The 21,173-nt window shown below is 42.6% G+C and overlaps 3 protein-coding genes across 10 annotated transcripts; 2 read left to right on the top strand and 1 right to left on the bottom strand.

Moving 5' to 3' along the window:
• Positions 1 to 157: 157 nt before the first annotated feature.
• LOC129589030 (3-methyl-2-oxobutanoate dehydrogenase [lipoamide] kinase, mitochondrial-like) lies at positions 158 to 5,418 on the top strand. Its single transcript, XM_055483498.1, has 9 exons — positions 158 to 543; positions 990 to 1,212; positions 2,330 to 2,401; positions 2,473 to 2,631; positions 2,700 to 2,819; positions 3,146 to 3,315; positions 3,955 to 4,083; positions 4,154 to 4,420; positions 4,845 to 5,418. The coding sequence occupies exons 2-9, from the start codon at positions 1,021 to 1,023 to the stop codon at positions 4,987 to 4,989; spliced, it is 1,254 nt and encodes a 417-aa protein (XP_055339473.1). The 5' UTR covers positions 158 to 543; positions 990 to 1,020; the 3' UTR covers positions 4,990 to 5,418.
• A 428-nt stretch (positions 5,419 to 5,846) lies between these two features.
• Positions 5,847 to 8,500, top strand: LOC129589234 (endoplasmic reticulum resident protein 29-like). Its single transcript, XM_055483847.1, has 4 exons — positions 5,847 to 6,238; positions 6,468 to 6,606; positions 6,738 to 6,899; positions 7,379 to 8,500. Exons 1-4 carry the CDS (start codon positions 6,113 to 6,115, stop codon positions 7,699 to 7,701), a joined length of 750 nt encoding a protein of 249 aa, XP_055339822.1. The 5' UTR covers positions 5,847 to 6,112; the 3' UTR covers positions 7,702 to 8,500.
• LOC129589233 (G protein-coupled receptor kinase 1-like) lies at positions 7,849 to 20,795 on the bottom strand. Of its 8 annotated transcripts, none has more exons than XM_055483842.1 (18): positions 19,125 to 19,340; positions 18,879 to 18,980; positions 17,727 to 18,719; positions 17,513 to 17,589; positions 14,010 to 14,083; positions 13,497 to 13,598; positions 13,341 to 13,415; positions 13,171 to 13,232; positions 12,942 to 13,085; positions 12,050 to 12,149; positions 11,769 to 11,850; positions 11,520 to 11,650; positions 10,738 to 10,940; positions 10,496 to 10,562; positions 10,113 to 10,385; positions 9,588 to 9,887; positions 8,777 to 8,890; positions 7,849 to 8,691 (listed from the first exon to the last, which is right to left on the bottom strand). In XM_055483842.1, the coding sequence occupies exons 3-18, from the start codon at positions 17,837 to 17,839 to the stop codon at positions 8,428 to 8,430; spliced, it is 2,181 nt and encodes a 726-aa protein (XP_055339817.1). In that variant the 5' UTR covers positions 17,840 to 18,719; positions 18,879 to 18,980; positions 19,125 to 19,340; the 3' UTR covers positions 7,849 to 8,427. The 8 variants fall into 8 exon arrangements, with proteins under 8 accessions (XP_055339817.1, XP_055339816.1, XP_055339820.1 ...); XM_055483841.1 differs by having other exon boundaries at positions 18,879 to 18,983; positions 19,129 to 19,340; XM_055483845.1 differs by having other exon boundaries at positions 18,888 to 18,983; positions 19,129 to 19,340.
• Between the last annotated feature and the right edge of the window lie 378 nt (positions 20,796 to 21,173).

Genomic DNA, 21,173 nt, shown 5'->3' with positions numbered 1-21,173 from the left:
CTAAAGGGTAAATTACTAATACCGCGCCTTGCAGCACATACAGTACTACTCGTAGTATCATTACTGCACCATAACGTTTAAAACTGAAAGTCGAATTATTAATTCGACTTTCAGTTTTGAATGTCAACAATTTAGCTGTCTTGGTATATTTTCTTATAGCAGAAAAATTCAACATATTCAGAACAGGACAATCGTACCCTTCCTTCGTGTAACGTGTTTCAGATTTTGTAATTTTCTAACTTAAAAGGAAGACTGATCATTTTGGTGCATTATCGGCAAAGGTGGAAAACCGCGTTGTTCCATAACCATCCCTGTAGTTCCGCGCTGACGTCACAGCAGCGCCCTTCTTGTGCTGCTCCTTCCTGACTGCAAAATTCTAGAAAAGGTCCAATTACTGATTTTCGTGTTAGTTCTGGCGCATAATTTCCGTTTTTACTCGCAAGAAGTTCGCGAGATGATCGTTGAACTGGGATTTCTGGGTCGACCTGTCAACAGCCGTAAATCCTTTGCAGATTGACATTGTTAACTGATTTTGGTAACTTGGTAAGTACCACTGGAACAAAGCAAAAACGCTCTGTACTTTAACTTAACTTCTTTAAGTATAAGAGACTTCACAAGGTTTATTAACGAATAAACGTTTACTTCGTAATACTTCTAGCTTTTACTAGACTGTTTGGCAGTTTGGCTAGAAATACTGTAAACAGTAAATAACTGGCACCTTTAAGCACGGTAACATGTTTGCAGCTTTCCTGACTGCTACTGAAATCGTGTTAGAATATTAAGAATAGAAATAAAATTTTATCTATTTTTGAATTTGGAACACTTGGGAATGTTCGGGACACAGATACTTACTGACTTACGATTCCTTACAACCTCATCTGAGACTGAACTTGACATTGAGTTGTTTGTAAATCGTTATAAGTAATTAGCTGTACTGCCTCCTGTCGGTAACAAGTTCTCGTTGACTGTGAGTTCTTTCCGGATTGCAGCGTTTAACAGATTAACTTGGTCGTGGATGGAATGGCTCTGGTGTGTGCAGTGTGCTGTCCTCTCCGAGCTCCTATGGCTCGCAATGGCCCCGCGTGGTTGTCCTTGATACGCTGCGCATCATCCGAACGGCCTCCATCGGAGAATCTCTTCGATAAAAACACCAAATTCGGCCCGAAATCTACCTGGTTCAACGATCCTGCCTTGGATACTGCGGCTGCAAAGGTACGATTTCGCTGTGGATCAAGCTTCGATTAGATGCAAAGATATTAATCGTAAAACTAAGCATTTGCAATACGTGCATTTGCAACACGAAACTCTACTACAACTTTGAACGAAAAGCTACTAAAACGGACTGATGGATTGCATTCACGTTCAGATCGCTAAATAAATCCAGTACTTTTTGAAGTACAGGAACAGTGGTTTCAGTTGTGTGGTACGGGATCGGGATTAATTGATAAATATTTACTTACTTTACTGCGTGGATTAAAGGTGATCCGTTAAAAGTGTTAAAATATTTTAGTAGCTTTTCGCTTCAAAGTTTTAGTAGAGTTCGTGTTGTAAATGCACGCATTACAAATGCTTAGTTTTAATATCTTTGCATCTGATCGGAGTTTGATATATTCGTCAATCTGTTTTCATTTCTTCTTGGCCAATGTGTCACTTTCTAACTACCGTGCATAGCGTTAGCGTCTAGATTGCATTGTACTGTAACAGTGGGTGGCCTATCTGGCTACTGTTCTAGTGGGGTGGCGATCAGCCTTTACCACGATTAAGCGGCTGTTGGTGTGGAAGGTGGCACGGCCGGCAACGATGCTGGCCGAGGACGCTCTTACAGATGTAACGCAATTACACAGGTGGCTCCGATTGGGATGACGCTAGTTCATCCCAAGCGGTCAAACGCAACAACGTAACTCAAGGCATGTTTAATGACAAGGGAATCAAGAACGCAGCAAGGTTGTAAGCAAGGGTTTCAGCAAGAGGAACAATCAAGTAGATGCAAGCTGTAGCAAGCTGTGCACAAGACTGAATTCTAGAAATTCATGAGAAAGGAAACTAGCCGGTAAAGTGGACACAAATTCATAACGCGATGGAATAAATCATAACTGGGCGGTCTTATCGATCGTACAAATACTATCGCTACAGTACATAAATTGCATAAGTAAATAAGTGCATAAGTACATACAGTAAGTGCATAAATTGTATTGTACTTAAATTCATTGCGTATATTTGGGACTAAACTTTGCCATTATGTTGATAGTTGAATGTATTTAGCAGCCGCGTGGTTTGATTCTTGTGATCATGGCATGTTGATGGTGTAAAAAATGCATTTATATTGCAGCAATCCGTGCGACTGCGACCCTCGACGTTGCTATACGCTGGGAAAAGTCGGGATGGAAAAAGCCACATCTTGGTAAGAGTTTTTCGACCTCCGATACCTTCCTTTGTCCCATTTTTGTTAAATGATGTCTTTGCCCATTGCAGAGATCGGCACAGTATCTGCATAGAGAATTACCAGTGCGGTTAGCTCATCGCGTGGCTGGTTTCCGCTCACTACCTTTTATCGTCGGATGCAATCCGCACATTGCCGAAGTGCACGAGCTGTACATTCGGGCGTTCCATATCCTAAACAGTTTTCCTCCGGTAAGTGCAATTATCTTTTTTCGCGGTATGTGATTCGGTTCAATTGCTTATCGCATCGAGTTTTGCAGATTGAGACTTTTGAAGCGGAAAAGAAGTACAGCAATATCATTCGGGAACTGTTACATGAATTTCGCGATGTTGTGACCACATTGGCGGAAGGATTTAAGGATTCTCGACAATACATGTCGGTACGAATTGGTTGTAACCTGCACCGGGATTTATAGTTATACGTAACCGAATAATGCGGCTAATGTATGAATTCAAATTAGCGTTGATTTTAACATTAGTATGGAGCGTTTGTATTGTATACTGTTCTGTATGGTTTTACATTTGCTATACATAGTAGCGTAGCAGTAATTGTTGCCTTTGACGTACTTATGATTTCGTAATGGTTTGGAACTTCGGAGTGTTGGTCTGCCATTGATTTTCATAGGATATGGTTTAAGTTGAATTTTTTCCGGTTGAAATGTGATTTATGTTTTGTTTCTGAGTAATACAGTGAATGACTTTGCAGAAAGAAACCCTGAAGGCATTTTTGGATCGAACATTAACTTCGCGTCTAGGAATCCGTTTACTAGCCGAACATCACTTGGCGTTACATGAGGACAAACCGAATTTTATCGGTGTTATTTGCGTCAACATGAATTTACATCGAACAGTAGAAAAGTGGGCGGAATATACTAGGTGCGTTCTGGTTATTCATACTTTGAAAAGTAATTAACAACTGCGGGTGCGGATACTTAATATGGTTTTCTTCGTGAACATTTGGTTACTCATTTTAGCAGTACAACTGTTTCAGTAAAGAACGTTCAGACTGCACTTAGAACAGATTAACTTCAGAACAAACTGTTTGCAGTTGGTTGACTTTACTGATACTGTAATTCTTACGCTGAAATTAGCTGATAAATTAAATCTGGATGATCTACAAATAGCTGGCGTCATCCAAACGGATATACTGTATTTATATATTATGCCTTATCAATTGTGAACGTGTTCACGCTCATAATTAATAATCCATAATGTACTGTAGAAATTCTACAGTAGAAGCATAGCGTACGGTGGACTAATAGAATCGTGGCGCACAGTGAAGCGGTTGTTCGAGCCGGTATTCTCTGCAGATTAAAATTCTTAAATTAGATTTGTCTTTTTAATTGTGAAATATTTTTTACTTATCATTCTCGGAATATAGCTAGCAGGAACCGAAATATATTACTACAGTTTGAGGTGGTACCAGAAAGAGCAGATGGAAACATCAGTTAGCATCATTAGTGAATATCAGGCATTTTTCTTTCTATTTCATTTTGTTCGTTTGTTGCTTCTTAGAGAGTTGTGCTTGAATAAATTCGGCAAGACACCTCAGGTGAAAATCAGCGGACACGTGTCCGCATCGTTTCCATATGTCTCTGCCCCTTTGGATTATATCCTTCCGGAATTGTTTAAAAATGCTATGAGGTACGAGTATACATCGAACAAGTGATCGTTTTCCGTTGTCTTTGACTGACACCGAGTGAATGTTTTGTAGAGCAACCGTGGAGAATCACCAGGACGTCGATGTGGACACTCTCCCCAGTGTCCATGTTATGCTGGCCAACAACGACGTAGATTTTGTTATCCGCATTTCCGATCGCGGTGCCGGTATACCGCATCGGCACTTGCCATATATCTTTGATTATCACTATACCACCGCGTCGTTGTTCTATTCGGATACGACCGGCGATCGGGAACCGGGATTCATGGATGATTTCATTTCCATGGCCAACCCCGGTGTGACGCGAGGACCCATGCACGGGTATGGAATCTGTTGGGAATGTAGTTCGCGAAGTGTGATACCTAAATACGGAATAAGATAGAGTGCTTTCACACCGTCATGTTGCCCTGACATTATTATATTAAAAGGCGTAGTGCAACACTACTAATAATGCTCAAAGTTCACCAGGTTCGTTCGTACTTGATTGTATTCTGGTGTTGCGGAACTAATTTACTCTGTGTATTCAGAAGCACTTTACTGTTGCGTGCCCGTTCGGCTGGGAAGAATGCGCCTTGTTTAGCACTGCGTGAATTGTATCTGTTTTAGTTGGTTATTGAGCAGGTCACGTTTTATATGCGGGGTTAGTTCATTTCATTTAGGATCAAATACTGCCTTTGTAAACAAATTTAATAGAAACGGTCAGCGTGTTATTATCTGAAAAAAATATCTTTTGCTTTTAATGTAGATTCGGTTTTGGTCTGCCAACATCCTCGGCATATGCGGATTACCTGGGCGGATCGTTAAAAATCGAGTCAATGCAAGGTCTGGGAACGGATGTTTATCTGAGGCTGCGCCATCTCGATGATAGCAAAGACAGTTTTCGCATATAATCGAAACTGTAGACCGGATGGCTTAGGCGTTAAATACAGAATTATATTCGCATACTGGATCAGAAATGGGAATTAGCCAATCCTCAACCGTAATGCTCAAAAAGAGATATTTCTGTCCACATAGGTGGCCTTTATTCTGTTACTGTTTAGTCGTTGTGATCCGTGATTAACCTGTTTCTCTGGTCGTTTTGCTGCTGTGTGCTGCTTTTCATTGATGGAATCTCCTCGTTTTGGGAATCTCCGATTAACGCAGCTCCTTTAAGTTTTAGGTTTGCATGTAGAGTTTATATGTGTAACAGAGTATGTGATCTGTATGAGAGATTATTTGCTATTTGTGTCTTATGGAATGCTGTACTTTACGTGGAGGCAAAAATGTTCATAATTCAGATATTACTGTATTAAAGAACGGATATGTACTAAATGTTCCTTTGAGATCAGTGGAAAGTATTTCGGTATTTTATTAAATAAGTGGAGTTTTGCTGTTTGCTCTGGCATATCCTAACAATACTGAAGTTGCATCTTGCACGTGAACATTAATGCTGTCCTATATATGCCGAAAAAATCAAAAACTTTCGCATACAAAGTACTGTACAAGCAAATCGCTAAATAGTTCCCTCCTTAATAAAAGGGCATCAGGGTTTAACCGCCTCCGCAGTTACTGTACTCGTACTCTTGGATGGGCGCATAATAATGGCGCAAACAGCAAAATTATATTGCTGCTAATAATTTTGCTGTGTATCAGTATTAATTTTGACACTGCACCGGGCTGCTGCAAGGTGTCTTTATTGCTACACCGTTTTAATGGTAATTCTACTGCATTCATTTGGTGCGTATGCACTTAGTTGTCCTCATTTCTCTCCAGTTCCGCCGGTACGTTTTGCACCGTACGCTTATTTATACTGTACCCTTTTGCGCATCCCACAAACCTTCGCAAGTAAAAGCGGCATGGCACTATCGACTGCATCTTCGCCACCTGACACCTGGGACTGCATGTATATATGCGGAGCATTCTAGTTACTGCGAGGTGCTGGATTAGATTAGTTAAACCAATCTTAATCCCTCCATGTTCTAAATTGTGAATTCTGCGGATGTACAATAAACATAACATATGAACTGATTAACGATGGATACATGCAGCAAAGTAACTAAGTTTTGCTGGTTTGCATGCATTTGCTTCATTGCAGCTGGTTTAACCGAGAGTAAAGATGCCAAAGGATCTGTTCCCCTGGATGGATGGACGTTTGACAAGGCAGGTGCCCACTGGATTTATAAACTATGGAATAATAATTTTTAATGTCAGAGCTAACTGCAAGACTCGACTGAATGCTTGACTATGACATTACTATTGCAGTTAAGTTGCAATTCATTTCGGCACGAAGCTGGCAAAATTACATATGCGGTTGGAATTCTTTGTGTAGATTGAATGGTTTTATGAAAAATTTTCAAATGTAATACGATGTAGCAATGACTTTTTCCAGATCCTTCCCTTGTTCAAAGTGGCACTAGTCAAATTCGACAGGGTGTTCCCGCACGGCGACAAGCACGACGAATATATTAAAGTGGCGGAAGCGGCACATGCCAACCCGGATTTACTGCTTGCAGAAGTGAATACTGCAGGTTTATGAACAGTTTCGTTTAACTGCTGTTTTACTCGTACATTTCTACATTTACACCTGCAGTAACGATTAATTGGAAATTTCCCCCACCACTTTACACAATAAACTGAAAGTCTGAATGTTTCTGCTTAGACTATGGCGATAAAAAGAATGCCGATTTAGCCGAACGGTTCAACGTGAACAAGGATGATTTTCCTGTGCTGAAGCTGTTCATACGTGGAACGGACGATCCCATTCCATACACCGGAAATTTCCAAGCCGATGATATTAAGCGATTCTTAAAGTCAAGAGGAGGTAAGCAATGAAAACGGATCACGAGCACACACGTACCGTAATAACAAAAGTAATATCTCTCGGGGCGCCATAATGTAAAGAATTATTATAATTCATAGAGAGCTGTTGCAGACCTATATAACTATATCAGCAATGACGTGTGGTTATACTCTTATGATAATATTATGGCCAACGAAAATTATATACGTACATCGTAACTGCCACAAATGTTATTTATGTAATAACTAATAAGGCAGTTTGTTAGAAATTTGATGTGGGTTGAAGTTGTTCTCCTTGTGGAAAAAAGTTAAACGGTTTGTGTACAATACACAGTGCACACTATATTATATATGTACCGTTGTAATTTAGTGCCGGTATCGGCGTTTACCGAAAGGTTTACTGTACAAGTACTCTGTACATGGTTTACCGAAAGATTATATAAGAAGAAGGTATTCATTATATTGTCCTAGTTCAACCGGCACTCTGTTTTTGCAACACAGGAGTGTGGGTGGGCTTAGCTGCATGCATTGAGGAATTCGATGAACTCGCACGACTGTTCACGGCTGAAGAAGACCCCGGGAAGCGCGAAGCGCTACTCCAGGAAGCCGAAAGCAAAGCTGCCGAGATCACGGATCCCGCGACCAAGAACAATGCAAAAATCTATCTGGTCACAATGAAAAAAATTTTGGAGAAGGGCAAACAATTTGTTGCCGAGGAAATCAGACGCGTGGAAAAACTGCAGAGCGAGAAGATAGCCGACAAAAAGAAGGAAGATCTCAAGCATCGTATCAACATTTTGCATTCCTTTAAGGATGAGTTGTAAGACATACTTAACTTTTCTCAAAAAAATCTGTCCAAGCTTACATTTACAAAAGGTATGTGTAGCTACATTAATGCGTAATATGTTACGAAGAATATGCAATATATTAGTAATCTGATCTCGACGTTGTACACACTAGAACATCGCACACAAACTGCTTCTTTTAATGCGTAACATTTTAATAAAGTATCCCAGTTTCCTTAATAACAACAGAAATTTGAGTCAAAACGAAAAAAATAGAACAAGATGACCGATTCTTCGACAAAGCTTCTTGCCTACAACCAAAAAAGGAAAAACAACGAATTTAAACTGTGAATATTATCCCGCATCGTTGTGTGTACAATACAACAGTCCTGTGTCGCGCAGTCTGTCGTGGTCAAAAATATTTCTGCACTCGACGGAGAGGAGAAAAACAGATTCCCAGAAGAAGAAAAACCAAAAAAGCTCCAAGATTCTTTCCACCCAGCCAGCCGCCACATAAAATTTCTCTTCGCAGACAGAAAAAGACAAATTAAAAAACACCCCACATTTTTTTATCCGCACAATAATTAATCCAAGAAAAAGTAACCTCTGACTAGAGAGACGCACAAGCACACACATACACCCCGCCCAATACCGCCACACCACCGGGGGAGGAGGGAACACAGGTACATTGTGTGGGCGGGGGGACCGGGAATATGTTCACCGAGGTGGCGCGATGCTCTTGGGCCAGAGACATGTCGCCCACCGTCATGTGTCGGAACTGGCCCCCCGCATCAGGCCCGAACGGGAACTGGACGATGTTAGACTGTTGGTGGAGATGGCATGGCTGGGCGATGACGGCGTCATGTTCCCGCCGCCTCCACCACCGCCGCCTATCCCTACCGAATTCCCGTCTGTCAGGGTGCCGTAGATTTTGGTTGCTTTCCGCGCCGCGGCATTACTGAACAGCTCCTGACAAGAGCGGAAAGTGGCGCGCAGAGCCTGCGCCCACTCTTTTAATCCAATATCATCCTACACAGACGCAAGGTCACCGCGTTGAGTAGAAATAAACACTAACCGGGATAAACAGGCTTGTTTCCCATTCAATGTAGCTCACCTGATTGGCGATCACAATCTTGTTGCCATCTTTTATTTTTAATATTATGGACGGCTCTCCTTTCACCTGCGGATAATCCTGACTAACATCCACCATTTCATCCATCAGGATCATCTGGGAAAACGCGCAACCTGATTTGCTTACCGACGGCATAAATAACATTTATGGATAATTGGCATAAGCAATTTATCAAATCAGAAGATGTAATAAACAGCACATGACGAAGTGGCGTCATATAAAATAAACGCTGCACGCGCATGTAAATTATTTAATAAGAAAAAAAGAGCAAGGTTACGAGCAAGCATGACCGAAGTTATTACTGCTCCATCATTCATCAAAACGGTAACGCGATTGCACTTAACAGAGTTAACTATCACCTCATTATTTAATAAGAAAAAAAGAGTAAGGTTACGAGCAAGCATGACCGAAGTTATTACTGCTCCATCATTCATCAAAACGGTAACGCGATTGCACTTAACAGAGTTAACTATCACCTCATTACCAACTAAATACGTTGCCACTGGCAAAAGCTACGAGGAGAAAATTTTACGACAACGATCGAATTACACAAATACAATAGCGTACGAATACTGACAGTGCTTACTTCAGTTATCATAGCGATTCAATAAAAATATATTCCCTTCTATTCTACTTCTATTCAAGAAACTGAACTACATACAGGAGAACAAAAACAAGAATACCACAGTACAGTACTGTAGTACTCGTACGGAAAAGTCATTGCAAATACACTGAGCCAATACAGCTACTACAATACGGACGAATATTAGAAGAGAAGAACAACACCCAATACCTCTGGTTTGCCGTTGTCCTGATGCAGTTCAAGACGGTTAGGGAAGAGCTTGGCATAACGCTGCTGCCACTGACTACTGAACGGACCGCCCAGGCGCTTAACGTATCCATGGATGATGCAGTCGGACGTCTTCTCATCTTGGTCGTACTGTTTAGACCGCTGTTTACTCTTCCGTTTGAATTCAATTTTATCCGTCTCCTGGTTGACAATCTCGAAGACTGTCTCGGTTATTTCCTGCTGCCATCTTTCCGATATGACCAAGGGAAAGTTTTTGTACAGGTCCTGGTCCCCTTCGCTGAGCTACAAAACAGCGCGCAATAAGTCAAACCACTCATACGATCAACACCCATTTACCATACTGACACTCATTTTATACCCTAATCATCACTTGCAATACAGGCTATATTTAATGAGTATGAAAACTGTCGTTGGATACAACAATTCAAAACTAAAAAAACGCACCAAATAAACAGCAAATAATATTCCGAAAGCACATGCACCATCAGTTCATAAAAGCAACCCTACCTTTATTCCTTTGGTATCCTCCTCATCAAAATTGCCAATATCAAAAGCATCCGCCGCATTAACCTCCCCGCGGGGCGGTATGAGAGGCGGCGGATATTTTTGCAGGTAGACCTGCTGCCAGTCGATGCCCTTGAAGAAAGGATGCTCCTTGACCTCATCGGCCCCCTTTCCCCGGCATCCTAATCGATCGGGCACGTCGCGTTTCAGTAGGCCTTCTAATAAATCTTTCAGCTCAGGTGTGAATGTATCCGGCAGCTCCAGACTGTGGAAATCCTGTTGGTAATGCACAGCCATTTACGTACCCGAAAAGCCGCGCGCGCGCTCTTACTCGCTCGCTAACAATCCCAGCTCACTCACTCTCCCACTCTAATCAGTACACTTACTTGCGTCATCGTCATTCGGTCGATTTCCTGTTTATCCTTGGTTTTGTGCTGTCTGAATGGACTGTGTCTGTAACGGACACATACACACGGGGATTAGCAATGGCAAATCAGCCCGGGTGCCGTTTTTTCACCAGACCAATCCGGCGGCTGCACGAGCACCGCCCGCGCAGGACTGATCATATTATTGTGTATGCCAAATGTGCGCTGCTGATAGATTATTATATGAATTCATTAATTGTTACCCTTTGAGCAGTTTGTACAGCATACAGCCCAGTGAAAACCAATCGGCACTGGAATCATAGGCGACGCCTTTGGCCAATACTTCCGGAGCCATGTAGCCATGCGTACCCACGCTGGCGTGCGGCTTCTTTTTGGAAAAATCACAGGCTAGACCAAGGTCCGAGATCCGTACGTGCCCGTGCTCATCCAGCAGAATGTTGGCAGGCTGCAAAAGGGTGGAAATCTTGAAGCAAACCACAAAAACCAATGAAGGCGGTCCATTATGAAAAAACCGAAAACCGAACTTACAGTGAAATTGAAAAGATAAGTACACACAAACGATATGCTGCATTCACCATACCCTTACGTGGCCCTAGTACGTACGAATGGGGGTTTTCAGATTTAATGTGTATGCCTACTGTATGGTCAAGGTACATAAGAGATGGATGTGCCTATCTATGTACCTTAGTTTTGCTTTTTCTAGACATATTCGCTTGAAGACATTAATCAATTTACAACACCAAGCACACAACAAAACCGTTTAAAGAATATAAACACCCCATGAAAGCAAGCTTTTCATATATACATGTATCATGATAAATTACAAAAAAATTGGATGCACCAATTAGAAACATTATTACAAACCGCTTCAGAGACTAATGTCTCTCACATTCTTCGTATTTTTATGTTGCCAGCATGTAACACTACTAACAGGATGCAATATCGAAATTCAACCAGTATTTCAGAATTCTGGGGAAAACCCAAGAACTAGGAGGAGAGACGGACGCCATATGGGATGACTGACCTTGAGATCTCGATAGACCACGGAGCGGCGGTGCATATGTTCCAATCCCAGAATGACTTCCGATGCATAGAAGCGCATCTCCTGCTCCGTAAAAACGCCATGCTGCGACAAATGGTAGTGCAGATCTCCACCTAAAACATCCCACAAAGGTCACTGTGCCCAACCCCCACACATGTCCTCCAGATAACTGTAACACCCACTCCAACTTCTCTCCTAACGCCAGCACGCAAAAACAACATTCCCTCTTACCATTCATCAGATCGAGGATGAAACACAGTTTATCAGCGGTTTGAAAAGCATACGTCATGCAGACGATAAAGGGCGAGCCATCCTGTTCGCATATGGAAACAGAGAAAAGAGAGTTAGAGTTAAGACCACATAACCACTTCCGCTAACCGCTCTATCGAACTCATACAGCCCCAATACATGGGGGCCGCTTTCATTATGGCATATTTACGCACATGGCCGATCAATGCACAGTGCCATTTGTGCTCTTTAGTTAAAGACTTCGTGTCGAAGCGCACACTTACCCCCGTACTAACGAGTGACAGCATTATCCGTTCGTTCAGTGCCAGGGTTTCGCCTTGTTTTAATTTAATACGTTTTTTATCCAGACATTTCATTGCGTACCTAAACAAGCGTGAAAGAGAAAAAACACACCCGCATTAGAGACAGTGCACACGGAGAGACGACAGATCATGAGTGAAAATGTCGACTACATTTGATGACCTCTGCGTGCCACGGGTGCCGGCACGCAGGATCGCGAGCAGCGCGCGTAATCTCCCCACCGCTGTGACAGTGGCGCGCGGTTAGTCGGAGTCAAACGCACAAACCGAGGTGCGCGTTTCTAACAGGCACAGTCCCGTCTCTCGAGTGCAATTATGTACACAATGCTAAGCGAAAATCCACTTATCAACAAGCATACAACATCAACAATCCCCATAGATATTTGACACTACATGCGCACTTTTTCAGGCCCAGCCGGCTTTTTCGTGTTAGCAAAACAGGAGCACTTCTATGTTCTTCCTGTTCTAGGACCACCAAGGTCCATGTGCAAGTGAAACGTCTCACATTTCGAAAAAGATTATTGTGACTTTCTACTGCTGATTTTTGTCTTAACTGTCCGCTTACTTCGTTTAATTAAGCACTTGCCTTTAGAAAGAATACTCTGCATAGCATCTGTTCATTTCAAAAAGCATGCTGTACATACAAAGCATGATTGCATGTATCCGCCCGCTATTATGTATGCGTCGAAATGATGTGTCAGAAAAGCTGTTTAAAACAGACATCAATCTGGGATCTTTTATTCGCTGTGTACTTAAAGCATCACACGATTTACACGCCAATAGTTGGTAAACTATCGTCAAATTTGTGTTTGTCAACTAGTGTTTACCAACGAAATTAAATAAGTACTTTGCTTACATTCGTCCAGTGTCGGCTTTGCGGCAGCCGTAGACCTCGCCAAATCCGCCACGGCCAATAATACGATGGACGCTAAAGTCGTTCATTGTGAGCTGAATATTGAGCTCCAGGTTTTTCCACTGACAAAACCGGGTGTATTTATCACTGTAGACATCACAAAAAGACCCCCATTACCATCATCATAATTACAACTGCATTCACGATCCGTCGCGTCACCCATCCGACGTACCTCTCAAGAAATCGATCAAATAACTTGGTTCGGAGAAAATCGTGGATCTCATCCAAGTAGGGCTATCATCACGCACACAGATATAAAAGCCAGTTAAGCCGAAATAATGTCATTTTTTATCTTTTTCAATAACGACAGCGTTCTTGCTCTCGCTAGCTTTCTCTTCTTACATCAAAAAGATCATTGGGCGTCTCGCCTCTCATCAGGTACTTTTGCACATGCTCGGCGGAATCCTCAGAAAACCTCTGCGCGCGGAAACGGGAAGATAATGATGCCTCTTATGGGATGATCAATGTCACATACTGACACAAAGACAATCGACTCACGTGAGTGCAGGTCAGTAATTCTTTCATAATGAACTGATCGTAGATCTCTTTGGCAGATTTCCGCCGATCCTCTGGAGTTTCCATCTTGGAATAACGCTTAATCTGCAACGTACCACAAAGAAAAATAGAATCCACCGACAAAGAACGCCGCTTCCGCGTGTATTAATCACAGATGCTACGGTGGCACAAAATTACTTATACATAACATAATAATTCATTAATAATTAGCGATAAAGTATTATACTGTTCAGTGCAGGCCTTGTATTATTCAACGGAATGTCCAACAGTATCTTTTTAATTAATAAGTTATTATCATTAATACTTACGGTTTATTCACTGTTGCTGAATTATTATTCATTATGGACTTTGTCAATCGCCACAAAATAAACCAGGATCATTAATAACATAGCACGTTATTTTCAGTGTCAGTGTTAATGCTTTTATTATTAATGTAAGATAATTATAAATTGCTCATAAACTATAATTCGCTTCAGTGATGCATAATTTGTTTACCTCTTCGTAGAATTTTAAATGAGGCACGGTTTCCGCGTGTAAATTTTCGCAGAAGTCTTTGAAGAGGAGATATCCTGCAACTCCAAACAATTTCATCAACAACTCATCAACATTCCAATAGCGTACGTCATTTAATAACAAGAATTTAATCTGACAAGTGGTAAGTGTGAAACATTTATGTTTCTTCCACGGTTAATAAACTCTGGCAAAACTCTTGAATAACTCTCTTTTTTATACACACTGTCGCTTTTTCCCCAAACATACATAATTATTCATTGTAGTAAAAAAGCATTTCGATTCAACATTTTGTCTACACTTCTACAAATAAATTTAACAATAGCAGAGCACACAGTTCAAACTGCGCAGAGTCAAAACAGTTGGGAGAGAATTCCAATTTTCTTACGTCAAAAAGGAAAAAAATCAAATTTCGTTAAAACGACCTGCACAATGCCTAAAAGGAGCAATGAGGCTTATTCCACCCTGCCGTTGCGCTACATCCAAAGCTGACCTTGCAGCGTTAGTATCAAGTAGTATTTTGTAAAAATATTCCATTTCAAACATGAACAAGCTCGCCCATTTTTGTTGTTTTGATATATAACTCGTTAAAACACAGCACGAACCAAGGTTGCTTTTTTATTGCTCTGTGAGCCACACATAAAAAATGACACAATATCATGCGAAATGGCACAATTATTCAAAAGGTGGCGTGCGTCCGCCTCCTCTCAAATTCTAACTGCAAACCAACATCGAAAATCATTCGATCCCCAGGCTACTATGCGATATGTGTTCCCGCAATATAAAGGCAGAAGTCTCCAACGACGAACCTATGCACTGATTGTTCTGGCATAAGCTGGCGAATAAGTTCATGTGCGCTTATGTTCACGCGTCCCAGTTAACGCGTATGCAATGTTACAACCATCAAAAGACAACTTAACGATGTTTCACGTCCAATTTGTCAATTAGTTTACACGCAATCTACCGTCACAGAACCAAACGATCAAGTGCAGACATCAGCGGTATTCGCCAAGGCACTATTTGGTTACCCCCAGTACCGAACAAAACGCCAAAACAAAGTAAAATTATGTTAATTTTCGCAATAAAATTAAAAACCCATGATAAAGTGCAAAACAATAATAAACTAGAAGCAAAAAACTGATAAGTGGAAAGCATAAGCGAGACAAGACCGCAATCTGTTCTTCTACTTTCTGTCGAAATTCACGGAATATTCCTGGACAGCAGTTGTCGATACGTGAGTCATCATTTCGTGATTTCATTACCCGCAGCATCACTTAAACGGATCGGGGATCCTCACACTCAGATGCATTGCCACACAGTTGCAGAAAACGAACTATGCTTTCCGCTTCCGTGGTATGCTAAAACTAACATGATTGTGCAATTTCACATCACTACTCACGGTTAGGTACAGAAACTTCGACCCCACAAATTTACCTGCTGTACAATTATCGATCCAGTACACACACCGACTGAAAAGACCTGCTCTTTCTCATCAGGCAACTCCTTTGTACTTGAACTAGCGACAATGGCATGTTACGTTTGCCCCTCTTTGCCACCTCTCGCCTATTCCTGATTCCGGCTGTACGCCATCCCTGCATGCATACAGCGGCAGGTGAAAACCCACCTGCGTTCGCTTCCACACTTGACCAATACGCAGCAAACGTTTTTCTGCCATTTCCCGAAAAAAGCAACCCAAACAACACGCTATATTAGATACCGTACACACGCAATTAACCTTTAACGAAGCACACGGTGTTATTGTCGTAAATACAGTATAATTACACCAGCCCTGCGTCATAAAAATAGCCTGCACGTCATCGCCAATCGATCGATCGGCCATCAGCAACGAAGGCAAAATTTCACGAAAGAAGGCGTTTGTTAATTACCGCCCTGGCTTATTAAAAACACGGCTAACCGAATCATTGTACATGTTTAACGCCCGGATAATACAGTGATCATATACACACTGTCGCTTTCTCCGTAAATTCGCTGAAAATGTGCAAACAGACATGCTCTCCCAGCTCCCATCCAGTATCACGGCCGATCATCACCCAGAGCACTCGACTGTGGAGTTGACATGCTTTTATCCCTACTCCAGACTTCATTTTACATAATGATCAAAGTCAGCATCACACACATGCGCGTATAACACACGCAAAGGACTGCGTCGGTGAACAACGCGCGCGCAAAACCTCAACAACAAATCCATCCGGCCCATACATATAGCATATATCTCCTGATTTTTTACCATTTTTTTCGGTAAAAGCATAGCAATCCCGCTGCGCTCTTGTGTAAGGCGGGAGGAATATTAGACCAATCAACGTCACCCACGGAATCGGGAAGCACTCATTTGGGCCGAGGTGGATACGGACTGTTTCGCCCGCGCTCTTGCTGTCAAAAACTTGCATCTCTCTCCCTCGCTGTCTTGCTCCCTTCCTCTGCTCTGTCTGGCGCGCGTCGGCCCGCCGTTGCCGGCACGCGTACGCATAGCCGGATGAGACTGGGCAATAAATAATTTACAAAGTTACTCGGATAGATATCACCCATCACATTCAACTGCGCGCCCAGGCCCAGGAAACATAAATACTCCCTAATTTTATGGGGTTTTACAGGATTTTAACGCCGCTTCAAAGCCAAGACCCGATCGGCTGCAATTCTGTCAACGCACAAATGGATCATTAAGGGACGTACTAAACGGTTATGCTTTCCTTAGCCGGCAACCAGTCGGGACAAACTGCAAGACATCCTTAACTGTTCCTCATTACAAAACACGGAAACACTACAATTTTGTCACACAGTTCACCGGTTCTTTTGTTAACGTTTCTCAAGTGCACCTGTCATTTAGCATAATTAAATCAGAATCCTTTTCTCGCCGTTCTCGGATACGCTAAGACATCAAGGGGAAATTGTCTGACCATCCAGGGCACAATGATCGAACGAGCCGGCGCGTCAATTGCAGCCGCCATCGAACATAAATTTGCAACTGCTTTATCAGCTATTTTTAGTCTTGCGACAACCACCACCAGCGATATTTCACGATGATTACTCTAATAATACCATCGCTCCAGAATTTACGAAGGAAACTAACGACGCGTCCCTCACGCACAGTCACCTGACTGCGCGTATACACACTGCACCACCACTACCGTAGCATGATGCTGGCACTTGTCGTCATAAGGTCAACTATGTAGACATAAAGTGCGCTACTCAACGTCTGACGGCGGTGTGTTGTGCAACGACAACACACCGTTACAATGGAAAACAGGGAGAGAGAAAAACGGCCACAAAGACTAACATCCGCGTCCAAGTAGCAGCCAACCTATTCACTCACCACCGCACTCACTTGTACATTTTACAGCGGCAGACACGCAGCCAGCCCCGCGTACAACTGAGGCCAAGGCATTATCGCTAGCAGGCAAACAATTAGCAAACCGTCTGCCAACAATTTACGATTCTTCAACGGCACATATACACACAGAGGGTCTTACCGATTCGTTGATGGAATATCTTCTCAAATGTCACCTCTCCCATTTTCTCCAGATGTTTGTGCATGACACTCCGTACACTATAGGCAAACCCGAAAAGAAAGAGAGAAAATAGTAGAGATTAACCACAATACCACACTGACGTCAAGGAACCAAATAAGGCGACCACGTCGTCTTTCCGCTGGATGAGCAGAACAGAGTGCAGTAATGCGCGCACCTGGGATCAGGTAGGACAATCTTCTTGCTGGCCCGGGAGGCCGGCGACTGCTTGCTCTTCTCCATGGCCATCAGGTAGGACACATCGGCCAATACCGCTTCCAAGTCCGCCATGATGATGCCGCAGTTAGGAATTACAAGAATCACCAGTAATAATTTAAAGACATATATAAGTGTCCACAAAATAATAATCAACGCTGATCAGCAACAATGGCACAGGTTCAGCCTATGCTGTCATCCCAGTACACCAGCATTCTTCGAATTGAAACAAACAAACACCAATATCCCAGGAATGCGTGTAATCCACTCGGCGCACAATGTTAATCACAATGGATCTCACGAACAGTATAAGCTTTTTAGTACACACACACAGAAAACGGCGCTTTTTGTCGCCAGCGTGTGTGTCGATGAAGGGGGAATCTGCAGTTAAGCCATATCCTGCTACTGGCCCAACGTTGATCCACGCTATGCCATGCTCCGCTGATGCCGCCGTGTATGTGTGTGTCAACTGTATGATGCTTAATGCGCGATCCCGTTGGCTGAGGCCAGCAAGATATCACATTAACGCCGCTACGTGCCGTACATATGCCATGGCAAAATAACAACGAACCCGACTGGTGCAAATCGATAAAAGAAATATTTTCCCTTTCCCTTCTCCCTGCTGATCAGTGCAGTCGGCGTTGCAGCATGTGTGTGCCGTGAGTGACGATGCACTGCGGCGTATTAGGACTGCTACAGCAGCAGCCACCGTGCCACAGATGCCGCGGTCTCTAAGCTGCAGGAAAAAGGATTTCCTCTCTCGATCGCAAAGCACGATCCACGTCATGCGCTCTTGGTCCGTACATAAATGCACTCTCCCAACACCACACAAGTGCAGCCGCTGTGTTGTTCCAATGTGAATCCGCTCTATTAAGCTGGCTGCGCGATTGATGTGGGAGAATACAAGAAAACCGGGATGCAGCGTATGCAGCGAGCGCAAGGTTGTGTGTTGTGCCTGAAAGAGTGAACAAATCATTTGCGGATTAAGGGATGCTCGTGAATTTTCAAAAACCGTTGACTATCTGTTCACCCATTACTCATAAAGCACTTATATATATCCGATGTGTATACGGGTATTAATAATCATTCGTCTTTTCTTTGACGTCGAAAACACCTGCCATACGAGTATACACCGGATGCGGCTATTCCGGCTCCTGCTAGCACGGTCTAGCTAGCGCTGGGAGAAAAATTTTACAATCGGCTTTGAAAATCAAATCTTCTGAAAGTAAAACAAAAAGGTAATATATTTCTTTCTGACTGTGACGGGAAGAGATCCCATTCCGACACGGCCTGACACGTTATTTTTTCTGACTGTTCAACCGAAAGGCACAAAAGTCTGCCGAGAAATGCGATCATTTACTTACAGCTCACGGCTAATTTTCGAAAACAAACAAAACCAAAAATATACCATTACACACACAGCTTCTGCCTGGTATATACAGACAGCATAAAACAGAAAGCCCAAGCGTAATACGACGCAACCGACTACAGAGCAACTGGAATCAGGTTTCGGTGAGAGGTTCTTCATAAAGTGAATTATTATCAAAACAGGCAAGTAAAATAGACACACACAGGAACTGTGTATGTGTGTGTCTGTGTTCGCGGCTGCTGGCGTCATTCGGCACTCGCAGGCATTCACTAACAGCAGCAGAAGCGGACGAGCGGCAGCTTCCGATTTGATACCGAATTGCACCGCACCGCGTTCGGACAGAAACGCATGGACTTTTTGTCAACAGCTGGGCTACATGAGCGAATGCAGTGCACACACCAGTGCAACCGAGAAGAACCGAATCCTTTCATCCAACCATATGATCTCACACTCAATACGCATTCAATTCTGGTGAGCAAACTGCGCGTTAGAAATGCGAAACTCAAAACTGGTCAAAATAAAATTAAATTAAGTAACCGCGAGGAAAGTCCAAGGGGAAAAGATTCAGCTGAAAATGCAAGAAAACTCTACATATTTAATTAAAGCTGATTAAACGATTCACATTAAACGAATATGTTTTGGGGAAAACACTAGAGCGAACAGCGGAGCGAAAAACTGGCAGAATTCAGTAATCACTTTGAAAGAGCTATCTTCTAAATTCCCAAAAAATTGCCGCATCGGTAAATCTCACAATCCTAAATTGAGCAACTAAAATTCAAAAAACGTAGGTATAGACTATAGCGCATCCTTGACTTACTTATGGTCGCTCGAAAGATGCGCGCATGATAACGTGCCGAATTAGCAACCTCTGCTGAGATTGATTCAAAATCACAAATCCAGCGATAACTGCAGCCAAAGGGAAGCGGGTGCAATGGCAAATGGCTAAATGAGCAAACGCTGCAAACCCGATAACAAACGACGATTAAGTGCCCGGTCAGCCGAGAAGCGATACACAGTCCAGATAAAAACCATGAATACTGATGGTGAATGCTTTCACGTCTGCACTGGGTCTTCCCCTCCCTGGAACTTCCGATCAGCCGTCATATAACGCAGAAATTACGAGTAAAAGAGATATGTTCGCTTTGATACACGGACGATTGTGTATGGTGTGACTGTAGCGCTACTGACAACACTTGATCAATACTTAAGCCAAACACGACAGAACAAGATTAGAATGCCAGATACTGTCGTGGCGTATGAAGTACCACCAGAAAACGCTGTAATAAGGATGATACGACGGGCGATAATGATGGAACAAATGTAAACAAATGTGCAAAAACGAAAGAGGCCTCCCCGAGAAGGCGAGAACAACGCGGGCTGTATCAGTATGTCAGTCTGCGCCCGAAAGAGACCTGGATGGGTTCGTTGTACGACAAACGCAGACGACTGACACAACCGACAAGCGCAGCAAGTGCTGTTAAACCAATCAGCTGTTTTAAACTTGTCTGTTTACGCAGTCGCACAGGACTAAACAAACTGATTAAAAAACAATAAAACAGTAAAACTATGGCAGTCAGGATAAACAAGTTGTGTAACGAAAAATAAAATAAATTTGTAAAAATGCAATGAAATTGGCGCTGCGCCTTGAATAAGAGTGTTCCAAAATCGGGTGCGTAGTGCGTACTGCGTAGTGGTACAACTATACTATACCCCTGCAGTACGATTACCGCCTTCTTGTAAAGGCTGTTACGTGAGTTCCAAGGTTTTTGTGGATACTGGGCAGTCTGACATTTGGTTCTGGTGCGCTTGGTTTGTACAACTACCCATATCTGTACTTCTTGGCGCCAAGTTCTCTTTTTTAATTAAGTACTCATGATTATCAAATTATTAATTTTAAGTTTTTTGTGGTATTAAGTGAAACCGCCAAACTTCTAACGCAGCAACTGATGTACAGATCTATAGCAGGGAAATTTTGCTCACAAAATAAACCGGGAGCACGGCAAACAGAAAATCATTCAAAATATTCAGAATCGGACATTA

The sequence above is a fragment of the Paramacrobiotus metropolitanus genome, unplaced genomic scaffold, assembly GCF_019649055.1.
Source record: "Paramacrobiotus metropolitanus isolate TYO unplaced genomic scaffold, Prichtersi_v1.0 Parri_scaffold0000033, whole genome shotgun sequence".
NCBI classification, from domain to species: domain Eukaryota; kingdom Metazoa; phylum Tardigrada; class Eutardigrada; order Parachela; family Macrobiotidae; genus Paramacrobiotus; species Paramacrobiotus metropolitanus.
The sequence above is the reverse complement of the archived record's forward strand: the minus strand, read 5'-3'. Positions and strand labels throughout refer to the sequence as shown.

Bases quoted from the DNA above. Each gene is read 5' to 3' on its own strand.
- LOC129589030 (XM_055483498.1), top strand. From the start codon at position 1,021: ATGGCTCTGGTGTGTGCAGTGTGCTGTCCTCTCCGAGCTCCTATGGCT. The intron at 2,820-3,145 runs GTACGAATTGGT...ATGACTTTGCAG, and splicing joins ATTCTCGACAATACATGTCG to AAAGAAACCCTGAAGGCATT. The intron at 4,421-4,844 runs GTATGGAATCTG...CTTTTAATGTAG, and splicing joins ACGCGAGGACCCATGCACGG to ATTCGGTTTTGGTCTGCCAA.
- LOC129589234 (XM_055483847.1), top strand. From the start codon at position 6,113: ATGGATACATGCAGCAAAGTAACTAAGTTTTGCTGGTTTGCATGCATT. The intron at 6,239-6,467 runs GCAGGTGCCCAC...GACTTTTTCCAG, and splicing joins ATGGATGGACGTTTGACAAG to ATCCTTCCCTTGTTCAAAGT. The intron at 6,900-7,378 runs GTAAGCAATGAA...TTTGCAACACAG, and splicing joins ATTCTTAAAGTCAAGAGGAG to GAGTGTGGGTGGGCTTAGCT.
- LOC129589233 (XM_055483839.1), bottom strand. From the start codon at position 17,839: ATGGCGGACTTGGAAGCGGTATTGGCCGATGTGTCCTACCTGATGGCC. The intron at 9,888-10,112 runs GTAGGGTTGCTT...GCTGTTTTGTAG, and splicing joins AGGATACCAAAGGAATAAAG to CTCAGCGAAGGGGACCAGGA. The intron at 8,891-9,587 runs GTATTGGGTGTT...GCGTTTTCCCAG, and splicing joins AGGACAACGGCAAACCAGAG to ATGATCCTGATGGATGAAAT.